The sequence below is a fragment of the Scyliorhinus torazame genome, chromosome 18, assembly GCF_047496885.1.
Source record: "Scyliorhinus torazame isolate Kashiwa2021f chromosome 18, sScyTor2.1, whole genome shotgun sequence".
Lineage (NCBI taxonomy): Eukaryota > Metazoa > Chordata > Chondrichthyes > Carcharhiniformes > Scyliorhinidae > Scyliorhinus > Scyliorhinus torazame.
The window spans coordinates 22,724,419-22,750,014 of record NC_092724.1 but is presented as its reverse complement, the minus strand read 5'-3'; the positions used below and the strand labels follow the sequence as shown (position 1 = coordinate 22,750,014).

Here is a 25,596-nt window from a genome sequence, read left to right as displayed (position 1 = left end):
GTTTGTTGAAGCAGAAATATTGACCAGTGGAAAATGTTCCTTCTCTTCTTCGAAATAGTCACCGTGGGCTTAGGTTTAACAGCTCATAGCTCTGACAGTGCAGCCATCTCTTAGTACTGAACTGGGATTGTCAGCCTAGATTATTGGGTTTGAACCCAAAAGCTCTTTGTTCCAGTAGCGCGAGTGCTGCCCATTGAGCTACAGAGCATGGTGCAGCTACGCTCTGGCAGTGAGCGTGAAGGTGATGTGCTGCCAAGGGTGGGTTCAGCAGGCGTGGGGCAGGAGGTAATTGTTCTCCTTTCAAACTTGCGGGTTCCATTGAAGGAAGAAAGCAGAAAAGATCACCTCCTCCTCTCGCTGCCCCCAATTTCACAAACCCAAATTCTGTCTCATTCTCTTTTTTTAAAAAGATAATTTTTATTAAAGTTTTCACAGAATATCAACAACAAAATGTAAAAGGAACCCAATAGAATTAAATATAAAACAAAACAAAACAACCCAGTGCCCCCTCCCCCCTAGACATAAATAATAAATTAACACCCGCCGAAACTCATAGCAAATATATACACCCCCTCAGATCCCCCAATATAGACAAACAAAAATAAAATAGAACCCCCCCCCCCTCCCCCCCGGGTTGCTGCTGCTGCTGACCATTGTCTACCGTTCTGCCAGGAAGTCCAAGAACAGTTGCCACCGCCTGAAGAACCCTTGCACCGATCTCCTTAAGGCAAATTTCACCCTCTCCAATTTAATAAACCCCGCCATATCGTTGATCCAGGATTCCACACTTGGGGGCCTCGCATCCCTCCACTGAAGAAGAATCCTCCGCCGGGCTATTAGGGACGCAAAGGCCAGAATACCGGCCTCTTTTGCCTCCTGCACTCCCGGCTCCTCTGCAACTCCAAATATTGCGAATCCCCAGCCCGGTTTGACCCTGGATCCTACCACCCTCGACACCGTCCTCACTACGCCCTTCCAAAATTCCTCCAGCACTGGGCATGCCCAGAACATATGGGTGTGGTTTGCTGGGCTCCCTGAGCACCTAACACACCTGTCCTCACCCCCCAAAAAACGACTCATCCTTGTCCTGGTCATGTGTGCCCTGTGCAGCACCTTAAACTGTACGAGACTGAACCTCGCGCACAAAGAGGAAGAGTTCGCCCTCCCTAGGGCAACTGCCCACGTCCCCTCCTCAATCTCCTCCCACTTACCTTTCAGCTCCTCCACCGAGGCCTCCTCCTCCTCACCTGGTATGTTGCCGAGATCTTCCCCTCTCAAACCCACACCCCCGAGAGCACCCTGTCCTGTACCGAGCGTGGCGGATTCTGTCTCATTCTTGGCTTTCATTGACTCGCCATTCCTTTCTCTTCTCCCAGAACCAGGAGGTTGCTGTTTTCATTGGATTGCAGGAAGGTGAGTGAGATCCGAGTTGGGTAAGTGAGTGATTACTTTAATCGGTTAACAGCAAGTGAGCAGGTACCCCGTATGCATTCAGAGAAATGAAGACAATCTCAGGATTTGAGTTGCCAGACTAGTCAGAAGCTCCAGATAATTTCAATGTGTCCATGGGGCCCTTTCCCCACATTGCTGAAACAAATTTCTTATCGATTTTTGGATTTATTGATGAGCTGCAGAACGGATCATTCACATTATAGAGAAAATCTCGGTCTGCTGAGCCATCTATCAATTTCCTTCTCTCATTGTTTGTTTCACCTTTTCTCTCTCTCTGCCTTTCCTTCAGTTCATCACTCACCATTATACCGGGTTTGGTTGCCAACTCTGGGTGGACCTTTTCCTGGAGGTTTTATCCTTTTAAAAAAATATTCGTATTCAGCAAATTTTCAACAGTTTTATAATTCACAGCAACCCCACAAACCCTTCCCCCTCAACAGTAACCAACACCTGACAGTGCATGATGAACAAACCCCAACAATTGTAGAACCCCTCAGTTTCCCCCTCCCCCTTAGAGCAAACTTCACCTTTTCCAGGGTCAGAAACTCCAGCAGGTCCCCCCCCTGGCCTCACCGAGGCATAGGGTGGAGAAGCTGACCTCCACCCCAACAAGACCCGTCTACAAACATCAGCAAGGCGAAGGCTAAAGAAGGCCCGCAGTTCCGGCCGGTCTGACACCCAGAATGTGGCTTCTCGGGGACCCAGCTTCACGTCCACATGCAGAAACCCCAAAATGGTCCTCCAAAACCTTTGTTCATGATTCGCAAGGCCCCTCCCACATCGCTCACAGACATCCTCCACCCCTTCGAAAACTGGCTCACCCTAGGCTTTGCGACGTGCGGCCTGTACACTACCTTCAGCTGTATCAGCCCCAGCTTCGCGCACAAAGTCGAGGCATTCACCCTCCCCAGCACCTCGCACCACAGACCCTCCTCCAGCACCACCCCCAACTCTTCCTCCCACTTCGCTTTAACCCCTAACATGGACACCCCACCCCGTCCTCCTCCAAAATCTTCCCGTAAATCGCCGACAACTCCCCTTTCCAACTCACCCGTTTGCAGCACCTCCTCCAGCAATGAGGAGGCAGGCCCTATCGGGAAGGTCAGGAAGATCATCCTTGCAAAGTCCCACACCTGCATGTATCTGAAGCTTTCGCCCCCTGCCAGCACAAACCTCTCGCCCAGTCCTCCAAACTCACAAATCAGCTCCCAGAAACAGATCCTTCATTTCCAAAATCCCTCTCTCTTCCCATCCCCGGAACCTTGCATCCATCCTTCCGGGCTCTTGAATGCATAATTCCCCCTAATCGGCACCCCACCCCCCTGACCCAGCTCCCAACCTAAAATGCTGCCTAAAGTGCCTCCAGATCTTCAAAGTGCCCACCACTACCGGACTCACCATATACTTACCTGGGGTCATCAGGTGCGGCGCCGTTGCCAGCGCCTGCAAACTCGACCCCCTGCAGGAACCCGTCTCCATCATCACCCACAAAGTCCCCCCCCCCCATCCCCGCTCCATCACTGAACCTCCTCTGCATTTGCTGCCAAATAATCACACACAGATTTGGGAGGCCTATCCCCTCTGCCCGCTTGTCCCCTCTGCAGTATCATCTTCCTGCCCAAACAAACAAGGAGATCAGCCTGTCCACCCCCCTAAAAAAATGCCTTGGGCAAAAAGACTGGCAGGTATTGACACAAGAACAGGAATCGCGGAAAAACATTCATCTTCACTGCCTGCACCTGGCCCGCCAATGACGAAGGGAGATTGTCCCATCTCAGCAAGTCAGCCTTCACTCTCCCCACCAAGCTAGTGAAATTAAAAGGGGGAAAAATTGTACAACTATGGACTATGAGATTGGGGAGTGTGTTGTTGTATATGTTACTGACAATTACAAAGGTTTGGAATAAAATACATTTAACAAAAATAAAATGAGATGTCACCACCCGCATCCCCCGGAGGAGATCACAATGTACTCACTTATCCCAAAATTCAATTTGTGCCCTGAAAAGTCCTAAATCTCTGGAGCAACCCCATTATACTCCCCACCGAAGAGCTCTGCTCCATGATATACAGCAACAAGTCATCCGCATATAAGTACAACCTATGTTCCACCCCCCCCCCCCCCCCCCCCCCCCCACCCCACCATTCCCTGAGCTCCTCAGTGCAATGGCCAAGGGCTCTACAGCCAAAGCAAACAGAAGGGGGGGGGGGGGGGGTCATGGGCGGCATCGAGCCCCTCCCCCCACCACTCACACCTCCCAGGCACAACAAAACCTGCTCGACCAGGCTCCAACGACCGTGGCTCCTCCCCCCCACCACACTCCCGTTCATTAGCCAATCTACGTTTGCTAGCACAGTGACCCCTGCCAGAGCACCCCAATCTCCCCTTCCCCTCCTCAGTAACCCGGCCCCATGTGCCCATAACCCAACTCCCTCAAACCAAGAAACAACACAGAACCGCACCCATAAGGAAAAAATACAACCAAAACACATGGAAACAAACCCTCCTATTCAAGAGACAGAAAAACAAAACCCAGTCAAATAGAAAACCTTCAATAAGAAAAACTCAATTGGACTCTCAAGTCCCAACTCTCATCTCAGTCCCAGTCCTTCAGCTTCAATGAAAACCTCCACCGTCTCAAAATAAAACTTCTTTGAATTGTGACTCACTGTCAGCTTCGCTGGGTAGACCACTCCAAATCTCACTCCGCTGCCATACAATGCCACCTTCACCCGTCCAAAGGCCGCCCGCCCACCTTTTCGCCAGCTCCGCCGTCAGATCTTGGTATATGCGTATACCAACGCCGTTCCACTTCACATGTCGTCTCTGCTTCGCCCAGCTCAAAACTTTCTCCTTCACGTGCTAGCTGTGAAAGCAGACTCTAATTGCTTTGGTTGCTCATTCGCTTTAGACTTCGGCCTGAGCGACCGATGTGTCCAACTCGTAGCGGGAGGGATCTCCTCCCTTCCCATCAACTCCGCAAAATCTTTGCAAATTAGGTTGGCCTCAGGCCCTCCACCCCCTCAGGCAGGCCCACGATTCTCAAATGTTTCCTCCTCGACCTGTTCTCCAGGTCCTCCATCTTGCCTGAGCCATTTGCTTGCCCCCACCAACCTCCGCAGCTTTCACCCATCGAGGTGGCATTGCTGTGTTGCAACAATGCCTCTTCCACACCCTTCAACTTCTTGGTGCTTCCACACCTTGACTGTCGCCTTTCCCGGGGTCATTGCCTCCTCCACCCACTCTTTCATCAAAGACGTCATCGCCCTCCGAAGTACCTCCATGTACTTGGCAAACAGCTGCTCAAACTCCAACAACATCACCTCGGTCAGAGTTTCCATCGTGAGGGGAACAGTCACAGAAAGACTGCCATCTTTCTTCCTGCAGACTCACAGCCGCACTCACCGGCAGACATTCGCTCGCTCCTTCTTTCCAGCACCCTTCTTCAGGGCCTTTGACATTTCACACCTTCCTTGTAACTTCCCACACAAACTCATCCACAAACTACCCCTGAAACTGGGCATAAAAGTCCAAAAACCAGAGATTCTAGCAGGAGCCACCTAACGTGCGACCTCTACCTACATGCCGCCACCGGAAGTCCCCCCTGGAGGTTTTTTAAATTAAATTAAACCCAATTTTTTTCCCCCCAATTAAGGGGCAATTTAGCGGGGCCAATCGACCTACCCTGCACATCTTTGGGTTGTGGGGGTGAAATCCACGCAGACACGGGGAGAATGTGCAAACTCCACACGGACAGTGACCCAGAGCCAGGATACCCCCCCTGGAGATTTTATCATGTGATTTCCTGTTTCCAACTCCCTTGTGCTCGCCCTCTACTCTCCACTGGACGTTTATCCTCGCAGTACCCCATCTTCCCACAGCCAATCGGAAATCACACTTTTGTTATCCAAATGACTAATACTTGGCTGTCGGTCATGGAATCACAGAACCAGGTGTCCATTCAGCCTATCATAGCTGTGACAGTCTGAGTACGACTCGCCCCTGCTCTTTCCCCACTCGCCTACAATAGTTTCCCTTCAGGTATTTATCCAATTCCCCCTTTGAAAGATACTCCTGAATCTGCTTCCTCCACAAACACTTCCAGGTTTAGGCACTCATCTCCGCTTTGGCTCTTCTGCCAGTTATCTTAAATCTGCCCCCCTCTGCTTACTGACCCTCCTGCCACTAAAAGGTTTCTCTTTATTTACTCTACCTAAACCCTTCATGATTTTGAACACCTCCATTAAATCTCCTCTTAATCTTCTCCACTCTAAATGGAGCAATCCCAGCCTTACCAGTCTGCAAACTGGTTGACTGCCCTTGGAGATGGCCCAGCACGCCACTCAGTTGTATTCAAGGTGTCGGCCCAAACAGACTTTTAAACCAAGTGTTGAAACAAGGTGAAAAAATACGATATTAACATCCCGATGGATTTTCTCCTGGGTGTTGTTTGCAGCCCTCGACTAGAGAGGCATATTTAATGCTTGGAGACTCCAGGGCCAATCCTGGAGGTTTGGTAACCGTACCAGGTGCTAATGGTGGGTTTTTACAAACATAGGAATTCGGGGCAGTAGGCCATTCGGGCCTCGTGCCTGGCACGCCATTCGTTAAGATCATGCCAGATCCAATTGTGGCCTCAATTCCACTTTCCTGTCCACACTTTTGGTCTCCCTGCCTCAAAAATATTCAGTGACTCATCTTGCACTGCTCTCTGTGGAAAATATTCCATCGACTAATGACTCTCTCGAGACAAGATTTCTCGTCTCCATCTTACATGGAAAATGTCGGGTTGGATTCTCCGGTCCCTCAGCCACGTGTGTCTTAGCAGCGCGCCATCGGCTGCTGGTGGGAATCTCTACTACTGCCGCTTGTCAATGGGATTTCCCATTGAAGTCACCCCACAGCGCCAGGACACCCGTGAATAGGGGTAGGCTGTTGGCGGGAACAGAGGATCCCAAAAGCCGGACAATTCCGATGGCCTTATTTTAAAACTGTTTCCTAGTTCATACCTCCCATGTAAGGGTAAAGGGTACGGGGATAGGGTGGAGGTATGGGCTTGGATGGAGTGCTCTTTCCAGGGGCTGGTGCAGACTCTACGGGCCAAGTGGCCTCCTTCTGCACTGTAAATTCTATGAAATCTATGAATCCTCTCAGCGGCCACTCTGTTAAGTCCCCTTTTTCTGTGCGTTGTTGCCAATCAGCACCGGAGTCGCCAATAATGTTGCTCATTTTAATGAGTGGAATACTATCTCACCAGCGTCACCAATAATGTTACCAAATTAACTAGATATGGCAGTTATTGATGATAATATTGCTTTTCAGAGTCGCCAGGTGTCAAATGGTACCACCACAAGGCTTTACCGTATATCAATCAAAGACCAAACAACCAGTTAGTCAGTTCAAGTTCAAAGATGGTTTATTTACACAAAAGGATTACTTCGACATGCAACATAAAACATTACAAGTTATACTACACCTAACAACTACAATAACCTATACTTAACTTCAGGGCAAACGGCTATTTGCAGATGAACAAGGCCTTTGTTCGGATCTTACGTGGCTGGGTAGAAGTGGCTTCGTTTCTGCTGGGCTCATCCATCTGGTAGCGATCGTTGGTCTTGAACTTGTCTTCTGGTCGGAATGCTACACTTGGTTTTAGGCGTAGGCCAGGGCCAAGAGAGACCGAGCACATGGCTGTGTCTCTTTTTATCCCTCTGGGATTTCGCCCTCTTTGGGGTGGTCCTTAGCTTTGGACCCAAGGGCAGCACGGTGGTGCAGTGGTTAGCATTGCTGCCTCACGGCGCTGAGGTCCCAGGTTCGATCCCGGCTCAGGGTCACTGTCCGTGTGGAGTTTGCACATTCTCCCCGTGTTTGCGTGGGTTTCGCCCCCACAACCCAAAGATGTGCAGGGTGGGTGGATTGGCCACGCTACAGTGCCCCGTAATTGGAAAAAATGAATTGGGTACTCTAAAAATGTTTTTTAAAAAAAGCTTTGGACCCAATAATTCGACAGCTTCGATCACTGCCTTCGATTTTGGCCAATAAAGGGGCGGGTGCCTCGTTGGCTGGGCGTGTCCTGAGCGGTCATTGACCTTGGCTGTTTGGGCTTTTTAGCAAAGGGAGTGGCGCCGGTTAGTCTGCATCTGTATCGGTTACCTGAGTCCAGTCCTTTTCTTCTGGGGAAATGGGCCATTAGAATGCAAACGAGCGGGGGTTTCGATCGCGTCTAGCTATCTGGGTTGCAAATACACACACAAGCTCAGTGTGTCTGAGTCCTGGGTTGGCCATAATTCCCATGGTCCTTTACAGGTTGCCATCCCAGATGGCTACAGCGTGTCTCAGTCTTCTTTTGACTTCGTAGTTTTCTTTCTATCTCTGTGCATCTGTCTCTACCCAGCTAACTCCTCGTATCCTGTTTTTTCCCCCCAGATTCCCCTGGCCGGTAACTCCAGGTATTCTCTGAAAGGACGGGCCCCTTGGTGTTTCGAGGGAGGATTGGTCTTTAATCCAGGAAGAATGTATGGAGCAGTCACCATAACAGTTCCCCATTGTTAGTCATGGAGAAGTTGCAGACACTAGCACAGGTGTATTCATTCATTCATAAAATAAAGACAGAGGTGTTTCGACACTGTCCTGTCACCTCAGGAATCAATGATTAAATTCACCACAGGGGTTGAAGGTCATTCCTCTTCAACTGCTGGTCAACGGCCCATTTTCAATAATTTTGACTTTGTTCTCCCTGAGCTTTAATGCTCTTATAATCTCTCTCTGTTTCTCGGTCCTATTATCGCGTTGTGCAACTCGGTGTCAGTTTTTGTTTGAAGGCGTTCCTGTGAAGTGTTTAGGGGTTGTTCTTTTTATGTTATAGGTGCAGTGTAAATGCAAGTTGTTGTTTAGATGGTCAGAAATGTCAGCAGGATTAAGCAGCCAAAATTCCCAGGAAGCAAAAGATACGGAGCTTCGGAAAACCCCGCTAGTACGGGGAACAATGTCTTCCCACCTTGATGCGAAAAGCAATTGAACCAAAATATTCCGGAATGAACCATTCAAAAAATGTCAAATAAACCAAATATTACATTTAGATCAAATGTTGAGATTTTTCTTTGAAGTAATATTCCCTTTCTGACTCGAGTGGAAGCCACTGGGACGAAAGGCATGTGCACAGATGGCTCAATGGGTAATGCATTCCTCCAGGTGTGGTGCTGTGCCACAAGGTGCAAGTTAGGGTAGTTTAGGGACTCTGGTACCAATTTCTGCTCCTCTTTGGTGGGGGTGTGGCGCGCGGTTAGGTTGTGGGGGGCAAAATCAGCCAGGGCTCCTGCCCCTGGTTATCATCTAGCCACCCCATGCCCCCTTGTTGGAAGGTGTGCATGATTGATGAGTGACAGCAAAGTTTGGCTCGACTCTGATGCCCCATGCAGTTGAATAGCTTTTAAAAAATAAATTTAGAGTAGCCAATTATTGTTCTTTTTCCAATTAAGGGGCAATTTAGAGTGGCCAATCCACCTAACCAGCACATCTTTGGGTTGTGGGGGTGAAACCCACGCAGGCATGGGGACAATGTGCAAACTCCACAGGGGATTGCAGTTGAATAGCTGAGCCCACACTTGTATCCAGGCTCTAATATGAAGAATGGCTACTTTACGGAGGTACAGGAAAAGGTCAAAATCAGAGGGTACGAGGACTTGGGAGGGTTACATAGAACGTACAACACAGAAACAGGCCACGCAGCCAAATCGGGCTGTCCCCAGTGTTGAGTTCCACACAAGCCTCCTCCCACTCTACGTCATCTCATCCCAACAGAGAGAAACTATTTCCTCTGTTTGAGCAAGGAGGAGTCCAGAACAAGGCCATTCAGAGGTGATGTCAGGAAGCACTTATTCACAGAGTTCAGTGGAAATCTGGAACTCTCTCCCTCAGTGAGTTGTGGTGGTGGGAGCGTCGTTGGAGCTTTGTGATTTAGACTTTTGTTGAGCAAAGGGATCGGCAGCAAAATGGATAAATTGACATTACAGATGAGCCATATTCTCAGTAAATGGCTGCAGAGGCTCAATGGGCTGGACAGTTTCCGCCTGTTTTACTTTGGGACAACTCCACTATGACCCACTCAGGAGTTCACACAAATAATGTTTATAAAGAATTATAAAATACTGTTCCCACCTACCCCCATATTGACTGCAGTTCTCGTGCTACAAAGGGCTATCAGCAGGCAACACACCAGAAGACACCACACTTAATGTGCCCAACAAACTAGAATTGCCTGGCGACACAGAGCCTTACGAAAGGCGCTGGTTTTTCAACAACGCATCCTTAAAGTAAGGATTACGGTAGATGCAATCAGTCATAGTAATACAAACATATAAAACACAAGTAGGCCATTCGGCCCTTCGAGGCTGCTCTGCCATTCGATAAAACGATAGGTTTGAGCTTCAAATTCCACATTGCCGTCTACCTACCCTCGATAACCTTTGATTCGCTCGCCCAACGGGAATCTATCTATCTCCATTTTTAAAGTATTCAGCGACCCCGGTTTCCACCGCCTCCGAAGGCAGAGAGTTCCAAAGTCGCACCATGCTCAGAGAAAAATCTCTCCTCATCTCTGTGCTAATAATCCCAATTTTAAAACAGTGCCCCCTAGTTCTGGACACAGCAAAAGATGAAACATTGGGCTGTAACTTCTTCGGAGTGGATGTCAGTGTGGGAATGCCATTCCGTACACACTTACCGCACCTCGTGCTGGCAGTCAGTGTGGGATTGCCACTCTGTACCCACTTACCGCACCTCGGAGTGTCAGTGTGGGAATGCCATTCCGTACACACCTACTGCACCTCGGAGTGGCAGTCAGTGTGGGAATGCCACTCTGTACCCATTTACCGCACCTCGGAGTGGCAGTCAGTGTGGGATTGCCACTCTGCACCCACTTACCGCACCTCGGAGTGGCAGTCAGTGCTAGTTGCCACTCTGCACCCACTGACTGCACCTCGGAGTAGCAGTCAGTGTGGGATTGCCACTCTGCACCCACTTACTGCACCTTGCAGCGTCAGTGTCAGATTGCCACTCTGCACTCACTTACCACACCTCGGAGTGTCAGTGTCAGATTACCACTCTGCATCCACTGACTGCACCTTGCAGCGTCAGTGTCAGATTGCCACTCTGCACCCACTTACCGCACCTCGGAGTGGCAGTGTGGGATTGCCACTCTGCACCCACTTACTGCACCTCGGAGTGGCAGTGTGGGATTGCCACTCTGCACCCACTTACCGCACCTCGGAGTGGCAGTGTGGGATTGCCACTCTGCACCCACTTATCACACCTCGGAGTAGCAGTGTCAGATTGCCACTCTGCACCCACTTACCGCACCTCGGGGTGGCAGTGTGGGATTGCCACTCTGCATCCACTGACTGCACCTTGCAGTGGCAGTGTGGGATTGCCACTCTGCACCCACTTACCGCACCTCGGAGTGACAGTGTGGGATTGCCACTCTGCACCCACTTACCGCACCTCGGGGTGGCAGTGTGGGATTGCCACTCTGCACCCACTTACCGCACCTCGGAGTGGCAGTGTGGGATTGCCGCTCTGCACCCACTTACCGCACCTCGGAGTGGCAGTGTGGGATTGCCACTCTGCACCCACTTACCGCACCTCGGAGTGGCAGTGTCAGATTGCCACTCTGCACCCACTTACCGCACCTCGGAGTGGCAGTGTGGGATTGCCACTCTGCACCCACTTACCGCACCTCGGAGTGGCAGTGTGGGATTGCCACTCTGCACCCATTTACTGCACCTTGGAGTGGCAGTCAGTGTGGGATTGCTACTCTACACCCACTTACTGCACCTTGGGAGTGGCAGTCAGTGTGGGATTGTCACTCTGCACCCACTTACCGCACTTTGGGAGTGGCAGTGTGGCATTGCCACTGTACCCACTTACCACATGCGGAGTGGCAGTCAGTGTGGGATTGCCACGCCGGACCCACTGACCGCACCTCACGCTGTACTGTTGGAGATGCCATCTTTGACCGAGACCCTCTTGGGTGCATGTGAAAGATTCCACGGCCACTATATTGAACAAGAACAGGAAAGTTCTCCCCAGTGTCCTGTCTGATATTTATCCCACACCCAACACTATTATAACAGATTAGTTAGTCGCTCTCGCTGTGTTAAACAGCTGCAGCACTTGCTTACAGAACACTCAGCATTTAGTGATGTTTCTGACAGATGTCACGAAGAAAATCCTTTTGCAATGCAGAAATACAGGCTAACGAGTGTCGCACTTTAAAATACTTGACAAGGAGAACGATCATTTATTTGTGCAAAAGATCTACACAGTGAGTCAATGGTATGTGCAGATTAGCGAAACAGTTTGTTTAGTGATCCCATCACAGGTTAGGGATCCAGTTGAGTCTTTGCAGAAATTTGGGATGCAGACAGAATCACGATCCTCCCTGGAAAGGGTATATCATTCCAGATACCTCCCAGAAATAGGGATCCCTCTGTCCCAATTTGTGACAACAGATATCCCCAGAGTGGCAAAGAGAATGTGAAACCAGCAGGAACTCCAGCCTCGGGTGTCTGTCGGCCACAAGGACATTGCAAGCTGCAGGTGGTGGTGATGCAGAGGTCAGATCAGAGGCACAAACTAGCAGAGTTGACTCCAACAGGTCTTCAACCTACGTGAGAACGATTCTATTCACTGGATTCAATCTCTTCAGAGTCGTATTTGAAGTCCTGAAGTACCTCGTTAATTGCCTCAATAGTTTTATTAATCCTGGAGAAAATAATAAACATTATATAAAACCAGGGATGATGGAGGGTCTTATGAGAAATGTGACTGACTACCCTTTCCCCGCCGATCTGCTGACTCTTGTTGGGTGTGACTTTCGCGGGCTGTTCTCAGGTGCCTCATCAAAGCAGTCGCATAATCACATGCATGAGACAGTGAGTGGCAGGCAGCAAGCTCTTTGACTGTGGAGGACAGCACAGTGAAGCTCAATCTTGTTCACACTCAGTATCCGGTCACACGCGCCGTTCAGCGAAACGGGGGTGAGAGGTGGGAGATGGTGGTGATCGCAGTCACTGAATAGTAATCAGATGCAGAAACTCTTGCTGATTTCCTCCTGTCCACCTCAGCTCAGAAGGTGGTGAAGGCATTTACAACCGAGAGCACTTAATGCGTCAGAGGGTGGGATACGGCCTGTAATTTGGCTGATCCTGTATCAGGATCACTGGCCGGTGGAGGTGGTCGTTGGAATTCGGAGGTCTTTTTGTCCTGGGATAGCCAGGTTCATAAATGGAGAGGCCACATTTATCCACTGGGTCCTCACTTATCATGCAGCAAGAATCAATAACAATCATCTTTATTAATCACAAATCGACTTACATTAACACTGCAATGAAGTTACTGTGAAAATACCCTAGTCGCCACACGCACCTGTTCGGTTACAGAGGAATTTAGAATGTCCAAATTATCTAACAGCACATCTTTCGGGACTTGTGGGAGGAAACCGGAGCACCCAGAGGAAACTCACGCAGACATGGGGAGAACTCCACATCGACAGTGACCCAAGCCGGGAATCGAACCTGGGATTCTGGTGCAGTGAAGCAACAGCGCCAACTACCGTGCTGTCCTAAGGATATGATTGCACTGGAAAGGGCGCAGAGGAGATTCACCAGGATGTTGCCGAAGCTGGAGCCTTTCAGCTATGAAGAGAGATGGTTAGGCTGCGGTTGTTTTCCTTAGAGCAGAGAAGGCTGAGGGGGACCTGATCGTGGTGTACACAGTTTTGAGGGACAAAGATAGGATGCAGGATCTGAGGCTGATTTCTCCTCACCTAGACCCAGGTACTGAGAAAGGACAGGAGGAGCAACAGAAATTATTCAGCTAGAAGTTCAGCTGAGTAATGTAATCATAGGGAATGCACAGACAGAGATTGCAACCAGGGCCTGCAAAATAGCAGCACACAGATAACCAAGTTCACCAAGAAACAGACCCTGCTACAAAACCACAAAGTGGAATTAAACTGGCAGATCTCATCAGTTCTCCCCCAACATCCCTCGCTACTCATAGAGATAGTATTTACAGGACAGAAACAGGCCATTCGGCCCAACTGGTCCATGCAGGTGTTTTTTGTTCTGCATGAGCCTCCTCTCATCTTCCTTCATCTCATCCAATCAACATATCCTTTATGCCTTTCTCCCTCATTTACTATAATACAAACAGAAACCTTAGCAGTAAGGTTATCTTCACCACTTGGACCCTCCCCACCAGTGTCAGGTGTAGTGTATCCCATCTCCGAAAGTCCTCCCTAACCTCCTCCACCAACTTTGTCAGGTTCCAATTGTGCATCGTCGCCCACGCCCCTATCACCTGGACCCTAAATACCCAAACCTACCCCTGGCAACCCTAAATGGCATCACCCCAAGTTTAGAACCTCCACCAACCGCATTCACCGGAAAACCTCACTCATTCCGACATTCAGCTTATAGACCGAGAAGGCCCCAAACCTCTCCAGTATGTCTATAATCCTCCCCATACTCTCCATTGGGTCCGATACGAACAACAACAGGTCGTCTGCGGACAGCGATACCCTGTGCTCCCTACTCCCCCTCACAATCTCTTTTTAAAAAAATATATATATTTATTAAAGTTTTTAAACACAATTTTTCTCCCTTACAAACAATAACTCCCCCCCCCCCCCCGTAAAAAAAACCGAGAAATCGCACAGAGCAAGATATATACATGGCAAAATGATGTATTTACACAGCTTTGTACACTGGCCCTCACCCGTACGTGCCAGTTTCCCCAACCCTTCATGTTATCTCTTGCTCATCCACCCTCCCAGGCAGTCCCCCCTCTCCCAGGACGTGTGTGTCCCCCCCCCCACCCCAAGGTTGCTGCTGCTGCTGACCGACCTTCCTCTAACGCTCCGCGAGATAGTCTAGGAACGGTTGCCACCGCCTGTAAAACCCCTGCGCAGACCCTCTCAAGGCGAACTTAATCCTCTCCAACTTTATAAACCCAGCCATATCATTTATCCAGGCCTCCAGGCTGGGGGGCTTCGCCTCCTTCCACATTAGCAAGATCCTTCGCCGGGCTACTAGGGACGCAAAGGCCAGAATGCCAGCCTCTTTCGCCTCCTGCACTCCCGGTTCGTCCACTACTCCAAATATTGCTAGCCCCCAGCTTGGCTTGACCTGGACTTTCACCACCTGAGATACTGTTCCCGCAACTCCCCTCCAGAACCCCTCCAGTGCCGGGCATGACCAAAACATATGGACATGGTTCACCGGGCTCCCTGAGCACCTTCCACATCTGTCCTCTACCCCAAAGAACCTACTCAACCTCGTCCCCATCAAGTGCGCTCTGTGGACCACCTTAAATTGTATCAGGCTGAGCCTGGCACACGAGGAGGAGGAATTAACCCTACCTAGGGCATCAGCCCACAGACCTTCCTCGATCTCCTCCCCCAGCTCCCCCTCCCATTTACCCTTCAACTCTTCTACCAGCGCTTCCCCCTCTTCTTTCAACTCCTGGTGTATTTCCAACACCTTGCCCTCCCCGACCCATACACCCGAGATCACCCTATCTTGAACTTCTTGTGCCGGGAGCAACGGGAATTCCCTCACCTGTCGCCTCACAAAAGCCCTCACCTGCATATATCTAAAGGCATTTCCCGGGGGTAACTCGAACTTCTCCTCCAGTGCCCCTAGGCTCGCAAACGTCCCGTCGATGAACAGGTCCCCCCCCCCTCACAATCTCTTGCCACTCTGCTGACCCCCTAAGGGCTCTTTCGCCAGTGCGAACATCAGCAGTGACAGCAGACACCCCTGCCTCGTTCCCCTGTGCAACCCGAAGCTCCGTAAACTCATCTTGTATGTCTGCACACTCGTTACCGGGCTCACGTACAGCAAACGCACCCACGCCACAAACCTCGGGCCAATCCACCCAGTCAAAAGCATCCTCTGCATCCACACATGCCTGTATGACCCACACTCCAATGAGTCCTTCCCCATTTTCAGGATTAGCGTGATCAATAGCTGGGTCAGTGTCTCCGGCAGCTCTCCCTACTCCAGCCCCACGCTAAACATCCCTAATAAATGTGGTGTCAACTCCGTCGCGAACTCCTTATAGAATTCCGCTGGGTAATCGGTGGTCTTCCCCGACTTCATCCCTTTTTTTACTGTCCTTCAGCTCTCTCAGCCCTAGCTGCTCCTCCAGCACCTGCCTCCTCTTCTCATCAGCCTTGGGAATTCCAACTCATCCAAAAACCACCGCATATCCCCTTCCTCGCCAACTGGATCGGCCCTATATAACTTCTCATAGTATTCCGTGAACCCCTCGTTAATCTTCCCTGGCGCAAGGGCAGCATGTTCGCGCAGTGGTTAGCACTGGGACTGCGGCGCTGAGGACCCGGGTTCGAATCCTGGCCCTGGGTCACTGTCAGTGTGGAGTTTGTACATTCTCCCAATGTGTGTGTGGGTTTCACCCCTACAACCCAAAGATGTGCAGGTTAGGTGGATTGGCTACGCTAAACTGCCCCTTAATTGGAAAAAAAATAATTGGATACTTTACATTTTTTTTTAATCTTCCCTGGCTCCGACCCTAGCTCCCCCATTCCCTGTCTGTACCCTCAGAGTTTCCCTGGACGTGGCCTGCCTCTATAGCTGATGGGCTAGCATGCGGCTCGGCTTCCATATTCATACTGCACCTCTACTACCCCCACCCCCTCAACCTTCCGTAGCTGCCTTCCCCGTCATCCACTTATCGAACTGCCCTGTAACCTCTTTCTCTCCGCTAACCCTTCCTTGGTGGAGGCACTCGAATATTTCCTGTCGACCTCGACTATCTCATCCAACAACTGTCCCATCTCTTATCTGTGTGCCTTGAACGAGATAACCACCCGGAACCATCGCCTTCAACACCTCCCAAAATGTTGCCGCCAATATCTCCCCATTCTGATGTACATACAAACACCGTCCTTTTGCTCAGCAAGATGGCCATCCCTGGCAACTTTGAATTAAACTCCGAGTGAAATACTTGATCCATTTATCCCTTTCTCAACCTAACCTTCACCTTCACCCAGATATGCGTGTCCTGCAGAAAGACCACCCCCACCTCAAGCCCCTCAAGTGCGTGAAGACCTGAGACCTCTTCACCCGCCCGTTCAGTCCCCATCCATTTCATACTACGAACCTGACCGGAGGCTTGCGCCTCCACTGCCCTCTACCATCCGCCATCCTCCCCTTCCAATTCTGCCCCTAGTGTCCAAAATTGCCCTTAGTATTGGGTGGAGGTGTTGACTTTGGGTAGGATGCTCTTTCCAAGAGCCGGTGCAGACTCAATGGGCCGAATGGCCTCCTTCTGCACTGTAAATTCAATGATAATCTATGATTAATCTAGGACAAAGGTTCGGCACAACATCGTGGGCTGAAGGGCCTGTTCTGTGCTGTATTTTTTTATGTTCTATGTTCTCTTTTTCCACAAGCTTATGGAGCCTCACGATCACCACCCGTGGCAGCTCCCCCCGCTCTCGGCTTCTGGCTTAGGGATCTGCGTGCTCTATCCACCTCTGGGGCCTTGGCCAGCAACCCCTCTGCCACCAGCCCGTAAGCATCCTTAAGACATATCTCGTGGCACTCGTGCTTTCCACACCCTCAGGCAAGACCACGATACACAGGTTCAGCCTTCTGGATCTGTTTTCATGCTCCTCTACCTTTGCCCTTAGCGATGTGCAAAGGTCCCCCAGGAACCCCATCTCCACCACCTGCTCACGGTGATCGGACGCCACCCTCTCCATTTCTCGGATCTGTGACCCCTGTGCCTCCAGGCACTTCTCGACTCTCTCCATCGATCCTTTCAGGGGTGCTACCACTCCCTCGAGGGCCTCCAACCAATCCTCCTGTATCTCCTTTTGCTGCTGGCAGAACTCCTCTCTATTAAACGCCATGAACTGCTCCACCTGGGGTTTTCCAAACTGCGCCGACCCTTCCCCCTCCGCCATCTTCCCAATTGCTACTGCACCACAAGTCTCCTCCAGTTCCTTGGCCAGGTCATTAACCTTCTTCTGCCAGGTCTGATAATCAGCAGACATGCCACTCCTGGGGGGAAATGTCTCCTTCACACCTTCAGCTACACATTACTGTCGAAATTCCCCGCATTTGGCTAAATAGAGCTCAAACCAATGCTTTCGAGCTGGAGCTGCCTGTGTACGATCACTCACTCCATGGCCGCAACCCAAAGTCCCTTGTTTATTATCTGGTTCATTGTTAAATGTATTTACACTTTTTACCTCAACCCGCATTCGCTGTGAGAGTTCCACATTCTCCCCACTCTCTGGGTAAACAAGTTTCTCCTGAATTTCCTATTGAATCTATTGTGACTATATTATATTTGTGGCCCTTGTTGTAGTCTGCGTCGCAAGGGGAAATATCTTCTCCATTCCCCCATAATTGTAAAGACCTCCACCAGGCCACTGATCAGCCCTTTTTGTTTTGCAGACGACAGAGACTCAGCTGTTCACACTTTCCAGAGTTTTTGGCAGCTCCAATAACCGTTTGCAGTTCCAGCTTCAGCTCGGGTGTGACAGTCTGAACAGTTAATCAGGTGGCGATGGATGGCACGGTGGCACAGTAGTTAGCGCTGCTGTCACATGGCGCCGAAGACCCGGGTTCAATGCCAGCCCCGCATCGCTGTCCATGTGGAGTTTGCACATTCTCCCCGTATCTGTGTGGGTCTCACCCCCACAACTCAAAAGATGTGCAGGTTAGGTGGATTGGCCACGCTAATTGCGCCTTAATTGGAAAAAAAAAAAAAGCATTGGATACTCTAAATTTATATTAAAAACAAAATCAGGTGGTGATGCTTCCTCTGAATACGACCCGAGAGCTTGGGTTCTCCTCCGCCCCTGCCAAGAGCGTATGCAGTGCAGTATGCAGTAACAAAATCAGAGGGTTGAGATGGGTAGACCAGAATGGCAATGCTCCTACCTCTGCTTCAACTCCTGGGCCTCCTCCTGGTATGTCTCATTGCCCGGATGGTCCAACATATTCTGTTTGGCAAGTTGCAGCTGGGCTGTCTGGAGGGCAAAAAAAGGAACTTTATCAGTAACACACAAGTCTCCTCACTGGAGAGGGAGCTTTACTTTGTATTTACCCTGTTCTGTTCCTATCCTGGGAGTGTTGGTGGGGACAATGTAGAGGAAGCTTTACTCTGTATCTAACCCCGTGCTGTACCTGTCCTGGGAGTGATTGATGGGGACAGTGGAGAGGAAGCTTTACTGTATCTAACTCCGTGCTGTACCTGTCCTGCGAGTGATTGATGGGGACAGTATAGAGAGAGCTTTACTCTGTATCTAACCCCGTGCTGTACCTAGAACATAGAATATACAGTGCAGAAGGAGGCCATTTGGCCCATCGAGTCTGCACCGACCCACTTAAGCCATCACTTCCACCCTATCCCCGTAACCCAATAACCCCATCTAACCTTTTTTTTGGTCACTAAGGGCAATTTAGCCTGGCCAATCCACCTAACCTGCACATCTTTGGACTGTGGGAGGAAACCGGAGCACCCGGAGGAAACCCAAGCAGCCACGGGGAGAATGTGCAGACTCTGCACCAACAGTGACCCAGCAGGGAATCGAACCTGGGACCCTGGCGCTGTGAAGCCACAGTGCTATCCTCTTGTGCTACCGTGCTGCCCTGTCCTGGGAGTGTTTGATGGGGACAGTGTAGAGGGAGCTTGACTCTGTATCTAACCCAGTGCTGTACCTGTCCTGAGTGTTTGATGGGGTCAGTGTAGAGGGAGCTTGACTCTGTATCTAACCCCGTGCTGTACCTGTCCTGGGAGTGTTTGATGGGGACAGTGTAGAGGGAGCTTTACTCTGTATCTAACCCCGTGCTGTACCTGTCCTGGGAGTGTAGAATCCAAAATGGTACGTGGTCCTTTCCGTAGCTTGAACTTCTCTTTGACCTTACTGAACTTATCTACATTACAAAAAAGATCCCAATGAAGTTCAGAATAAGAATTGACAGGTAGTGTGGGTAACATGTGGCTGGGAATGATTATCAGGAATTCATGGATGTCCTTGTGAGATTCGGCATTCAACTGGCTGCCTCAATAAATACTGCCATCACTGCGGGAATCCCTTCCCAAACAGATAGCTGGACTGATCCCTTCCCAAACAGATAGCTGGACTGATCCCTTCCCAAACAGATAGCTGGACTGATCCCATTCCAAAACAGATAGCTGGACTGATCCCTTCCCAAACAGATAGCTGGACTGATCCCATTCCAAACAGATAGCTGGACTGATCCCTTCCCAAACAGATAGCTGGACTGATCCCTTCCCAAACAGATAGCTGGACTGATCCCTTCCCAAACAGATACTTGGACTGATCCCATTCCCAAACAGATAGCTGGACTGATCCCTTCCCAAACAGATAGCTGGACTGATCCCTTCCCAAACAGATAGCTGGACTGATCCCTTCCCAAACAGATAGCTGGACTGATCCCATTCCAAAACAGATAGCTGGACTGATCCCTACCCAAACAGATACTTGGACTGATCCCATTCCCAAACAGATAGCTGGACTGATCCCTTCCCAAACAGATAGCTGGACTGATCCCTTCCCAAACAGATAGCTGGACTGATCCCATTCCAAAACAGATAGCTGGACTGATCCCTACCCAAACAGATAGCTGGACTGATCCCTTCCCAATCCGAGGTCAGCTGAACCAGTGTCCAATATTCCCCAACACGTGCCTCCTCCCCACTCTACCTGGAGCCCAGTTGCAGTCCCCCCAACCACCTCAGAGGCCCCCTTTTCCCCTTCACCTCACCAGCTCCAACTTCTCCCGTTCCCGCTCCTGCACCCTTTCGACGTGTTCCGAGAGGTCAGGACGATCATACTCCTCGTGAAACCGATCCTTGAGCTGAATCACTTCCTTTGAGATCCGGTTAAACGCCTGAGTGATTTCGTGCACGAGCTGCCGATATTGGATGAAGTCATAATTGGGAGAGGAGCGGAGATACGCCTGGTGTCCTCTGGAGCCGGGGAGACGAGACCAAGAAAAAAAATAATCACTATTTGTGATCAAACATACCTGTGATTTTTAAACTGCTACTTTGCCCAAAGCGCTGAGACTCTCAGTTTCAATCCCAACCATGCTGAGCCAAGTGCAGGAATGGCCAGGCAGCCCTCTGGGTGTGGAGGAGGCCAATTCTACCTATACAGGCTCTCTGAATGAAGAACTTGCCACGTGCCACTCTTCTGCCTTCTACCCATGACGCTGGACATTCTTCCCTTTCAGATAAGTCTAATTCTCTTTCGAATGCTTCAGTTGAAGCTGCCTCCACCTCACACTCACCGACAATCCATGCTGAACCCTGACCGCTCGCTGAGCACAAGGTTTTTCCCTAGTGACCCTAGTGACATGGTGCAACGACAACAATCTCTCCCTCAATGGCAGCAAAACGAAGGAGCTGATCATTGATTCAGAAAACAAAGTGTCGAGCATGCCCCTGTCTGCATCAATGGGACTGAGGTGGAGATGGTTGACAGCTTCAAATTCCTAGGTATGCACATCAATAGTGTGTCCAGATCCACCCACATCGCGCTACGACTAAGAAAGCACAACAGTACCTATACTTTCTCAGGAAACTAAGGAAATTCGGCATGTCCACATTGACTCTAACCAATTAAAAAAAAAAAATTTAGAGTGCCCAATTATTTTTTTTCAATTGAGGGGCAATTTAGCGTGGCCAATCCACCTAACCAGCACATCTTTGGGTTGTGGGGGCGAAAACCACGCAGACACTGAGAGAATGTGCAAACTCCACACGGACAGTGACCCAGAACCGAGATCGAACCTGGGACCTTGGTGCCGCGAGGCAGCAGTGCTAACCACTGCACCACCGTGCTGCCCAGTACTCTAACCAACTTTTACAGATGCACCATAGAAAGCACCCTATCTGGCTGTATCACAGCCTGATATGGCAAGTGCTCAGCCCAAGACCATAAGATACTACAGAGTGGCGTGAACACCGCCCAGTCCATCACACAAACCCACCTCCCATCCATTGACTCGATCTACACCTCCCGCTGCCTTGGGAAAGCGGGCAGCTTAATCAAAGACCCCTCACACCCGGGTTATTCTCTCTTCTAATGTCTTTCATCGGGCAGAAGATGCAAAAGTCTGAGAACACGCACTAATGGATTCAGAAACAGCTTCTTCCCCGCTGTTATCAGACTCCTGAATGATCCTCTTATAGACTGAATTGATTTCTCTACACATCTTCTCTGCTATCGTAGCACTACACTACGTATGCTTCACCCGATGTCTACGTCTATTCACATTGTGTATTAACGTATGTCCTATGTTTTTCAGGTATGGAATAATCTGCCTGGACTGTACGCAGAACAATACTTTTCGGTACACGTGACAATCAATCCACATCTAAATCCAAGGAGATCAGTCCCAACCTCTCCAATCTATCCTCATCACTGACGTTTCTCATCCCTGGAATCATTCTTGTGAACCTCTTCTGTACTCTCTCCGATGTGTTCACATCCTTCCCACAGTGACTCCCAGAACTGAACGGAATATTCCAGCCGAGGCTGAACCAGTGACAAATTCAACATAACTCATTGCTCTTGTGCTCTAGGCCCCTATTAATAAAGCCCAGGATACTTTAGGCTTCAACAGCTCTCTCAACCTGTCCTGCCAGCTTCAATGATTTATGTAAATATACATCCAGGTCCCCCTGCTCCTCCACCCACTTTGGATTTTTTAACCTTTACGTTATATTGTCACTTCATGTCCTTCCTATCAAAATGAATCGCCTTCCAATTCTCCGTATTGAACTCATCTGCCACCTATCTGCCCACGCCACCAACTTGTCTATGTCTCTTTGAGGTCATACACTATCAAATTTTGTACCATCCGCAATGAAAGTTAGAATGGTTTATTAAAACGTCACCCAGGTGGTACTGAGATGAGAGACACACATGTGTTTGAATATCCTCCAGACATAAGTGTGCAGGCTTACATAGAAAGAAACAAGTCAGAGAGCTGCTTTCAAGAAACAAACCCCACAGATTCTGTGCAAATCAGTAGTTTACTCACAGATCGAAAAGCTGATAAGCTTCAACTCGTTCCTCCTGCAACGCATACAGGTTCCGCACCAATGCATTCAGTCCACTCATACTCTGCAAACAACAAACAAGCGACATGTAAAATCAAAATACTGCAGCTACTGGAAATCTGAAATAAAAACAATGCGCTGGGGCAAACTCAGCAGGTCCAGCAGCATCTGTGGAAAGAGAAACAGTTAGTTGAGTCCAGCACTAGCCTTCTTCAAAACTGGAGGAAATTAGAAATGTGATGTTGAAATGGGGAGGTGGTGGAGGGGATGAAGAATAAACAAAGGTCTGGGATAGGGGAGAGGGTGGAAGAGGTTAAATAACAAAGATGTTATGGAACAAACAGCAAGAGGAGTGGGAATGGTTGAGGTAATTGTAGGGGCTGGTTTAGCACAGGGCTAAAGAGCTGGCTTTCAAAGCAGACCAAGGCAGGCCAGCAGGGTTCAATTCCCGTACCAGCCTCGCCAAACAGGCGCTGGAATGTGGGGCTTTTCACATTACTTCATTTGAAGCCACTTGTGACAATAAGCGATTTTCATTTCATTAAGAAACAAATCATAGAATCATGGAATTTAGAGAAGGAGGCCATTCGGCCCATCGGGTCTGCACCGGCCCTTGCAAAGAGCATCTTTTGCCTCCACCCTATCCCCGTAACACCACATAACCTTTTTGGGAAACTAAGGGGCAATTTAGGATGGCCGATGTTTCCGGTTCCTAACTGCCCTTGAACTGAGTGGTCATTTCAGAGGACAGTTCAGAGTCAACCACATTGTTGGAGGTCTGGAGTCACCTGGCCAGACCAGATAAGAACGACATTAGTGAACCAGATGGGTTTTTACAACAATCAATCAGTAATGGTTTCGTGCACATCATTAAACTTTTGACTCCAGATTTTTATTGAATTAAATTTCACCATCTGCCGTGGAGGGATTTGAACCCTCAGCATTGCCCTGGGCCTCTTGATTACTCGTCCAGTGAGAGGGGTAAGGGAGAATAGAGGGGTAAGGGAGAATAGAGGGGTAAGGGAGAATAGAGGGGTAAGGGAGAATAGAGGGGTAAGGGAGAATAGAGGGGTAGAGGGGAGGGCGGAGGGGGTGGGGGAGGTAGGAGGTGGGAGGGGGGGTAGGGGGGAGTGGAGGGGGGGAGGGGGTGGGGGGCTCCCCCACCATCCAGTGAGTGCTGTGGGAAAAGTGCGCATGTGCAGGTTTGGCCGCGATGCACCCATGGGCGAATAGCAAAAGCCGCTGATCACGGCACAGGGGGGACTCGGCGGTCAGTCCGGGTGCGGACCCAGGTCAGTCCCCGGCTTCTGGCAGGTTCGTTCACCTCGAGAAATACCATAGGCCAGGGGAAACCTTCGGGCCTGCGACCCGCTCCTTACCGCTTGAACCCTCTCGCTGACAAGAAAGGCCGCACTCACCATCCTGCCCCCTAACGGTGACCGGCTCGGGGAGCGCTGCACCCCCGACACTTGGTTGTTGTCTGTCGGCAGCAGATCTGCCCTCAACAGCACCTTGTCAGGCCGGGCTGAGGCACTGCGTGTCCTCCCTCAACAGCACCACCTCAGGCCGGGCTACGGCACTGCGGGTCCTCCCTCAACAGCACCATCCCAGACCGGGCTGAGGCACTGCGGGTCCTCCCTCAACAGCACCATCTCAGGCCGGGCTGGGGCATTGCGGGTCCTCCTTCAACAGCACCATCTCAGGCCGGGCTGGGGCACTGCGTGTCCTCCCTCAACAGCACCACCTCAGGCCGGGCTACGGCACTGCGGGTCCTCCCTCAACAGCACCATCTCAGGCCGGGCTGGGGCACTGCGGGTCCTCCTGCAACAGCACCATCTCAGGCCGGGCTGGGGCACTGCGTGTCCTCCCTCAACAGCACCATCTCAGGCCGGGCTGGGGCACTGCGGGTCCTCCCTCAACAGCACCACCTCAGGCCGGGCTGGGGGTCCTCCCTCAACAGCTCCGTCTCAAGCCGGGCTGAGGCACTGCGGGTCCTCCCTCAACAGCTCCGTCTCAGGACGGGCTGGGCCACTGCGGGCCCTCCCAAAACAGTACCATCTCAGGCCGAGCTGGGGCACTGCAGGTCCTCAACAGCACCATCTCAGCGGGCAGCACGGTGGCACCGTGGGTTAGCCCTGCTGTCTCATGGCGTCGAGGTTCCAGGTTCGATCCCGGCTCTGGGTCACTGTCCATGTGGAGTTTCACCCCCACAACCCAAAGATATGAAGGCTAGGTGGATTGGCTATGCTAAATTGCGCCTTAATTGGAAAAAATGAATTGGGTACTCTAAATTTATTTTAAAAAACAGCACCATCTCAGGCCTGGTTGAGGCATTGGGGGTCCTCCCAGGACAGCACCGTCTCAGGCCGGGCTGGGGCATTGCGGGTCCTCCCAAGACAGCACCGTCACAGGCCAGACTGGGACATTGCGGGTCCTCCCAGGACAGCAGCGTCTCAGGCCAGGCTGGGGCATTGCTAGTTTTCCCTCAACAGCACCATCTCAGGCCGGGCTGGGGCACTGCAAGTCCTCCCTCAACAGCACCATCTCAGGCCGGGCTGGGGCACTGCAGGTCCTCCCTCAACAGCACCATCTCAGGCCGGGCTGGGGCACTGCAAGTCCTCCCTCAACAGCACCATCTCAGGCCGGGCTGGGGCACTGCAGGTCCTCCCAGGACTGCATCAACTCAAGCCAGTCTGCACCGGACTGCGTTACTGCAGCACTGCAGGTCCTCCTCGGACTGCACTTTGCCAGGCCGGGTTGGGTTACTGCAGCACTATGGGTCCTCCCAGGATAGCAGCGTCCCAGGCCGGGTGGGGCTATTGCAGCACTGCGGGTCCTCCCAAGATAGCATCGACCCAGGCCGAGCTATGGTGCTGCATCACGGTGGGTCCTCCTAGGATAGCACCGTCCCAGACCGGGTGGTGTTATTGCAGCACTGGGTCCTCCTCGGACAGCACCCCCCCCCAGGCGGGGCTGTGTTACTGCAGTATTATGGGGTCCTCCCA

At 50.8% G+C, this 25,596-nt stretch overlaps 2 protein-coding genes across 4 annotated transcripts in view; one reads left to right on the top strand and one right to left on the bottom strand.

Moving 5' to 3' along the window:
- Positions 1-8,541, top strand: part of crlf1b (cytokine receptor-like factor 1b) — a 40,047-nt gene extending 31,506 nt beyond the window's left edge. The window contains exons 8-9 of the mRNA XM_072482369.1: positions 1,377-1,413; positions 7,883-8,541. Of these exons, the coding sequence (XP_072338470.1) occupies positions 1,377-1,413; positions 7,883-7,899 (54 nt within the window). The 3' untranslated portion in view covers positions 7,900-8,541. The remainder of the gene's footprint in view (positions 1-1,376; positions 1,414-7,882) is intronic.
- The window catches only part of rex1bd (required for excision 1-B domain containing), a 37,453-nt gene extending 13,292 nt beyond the window's left edge, over positions 1-24,161 (bottom strand). The window contains exons 1-5 of one of the 3 annotated variants that reach the window (XM_072482372.1): positions 23,971-24,092; positions 22,573-22,655; positions 20,287-20,491; positions 18,436-18,524; positions 11,731-12,217 (exon numbers count right to left, since the gene is read on the bottom strand). In XM_072482372.1, coding sequence (XP_072338473.1) covers positions 12,136-12,217; positions 18,436-18,524; positions 20,287-20,491; positions 22,573-22,655; positions 23,971-24,012 — 501 coding nt within the window. In that variant the 5' untranslated portion in view covers positions 24,013-24,092 and the 3' untranslated portion in view covers positions 11,731-12,135. Of the gene's footprint in view, positions 1-11,730; positions 12,218-18,435; positions 18,525-20,286; positions 20,492-22,572; positions 22,656-23,970 lie in introns of those variants that run through there. The other 2 variants (XM_072482373.1, XM_072482371.1) reach the window with 2 other exon arrangements.
- Positions 24,162-25,596: the final 1,435 nt, after the last annotated feature.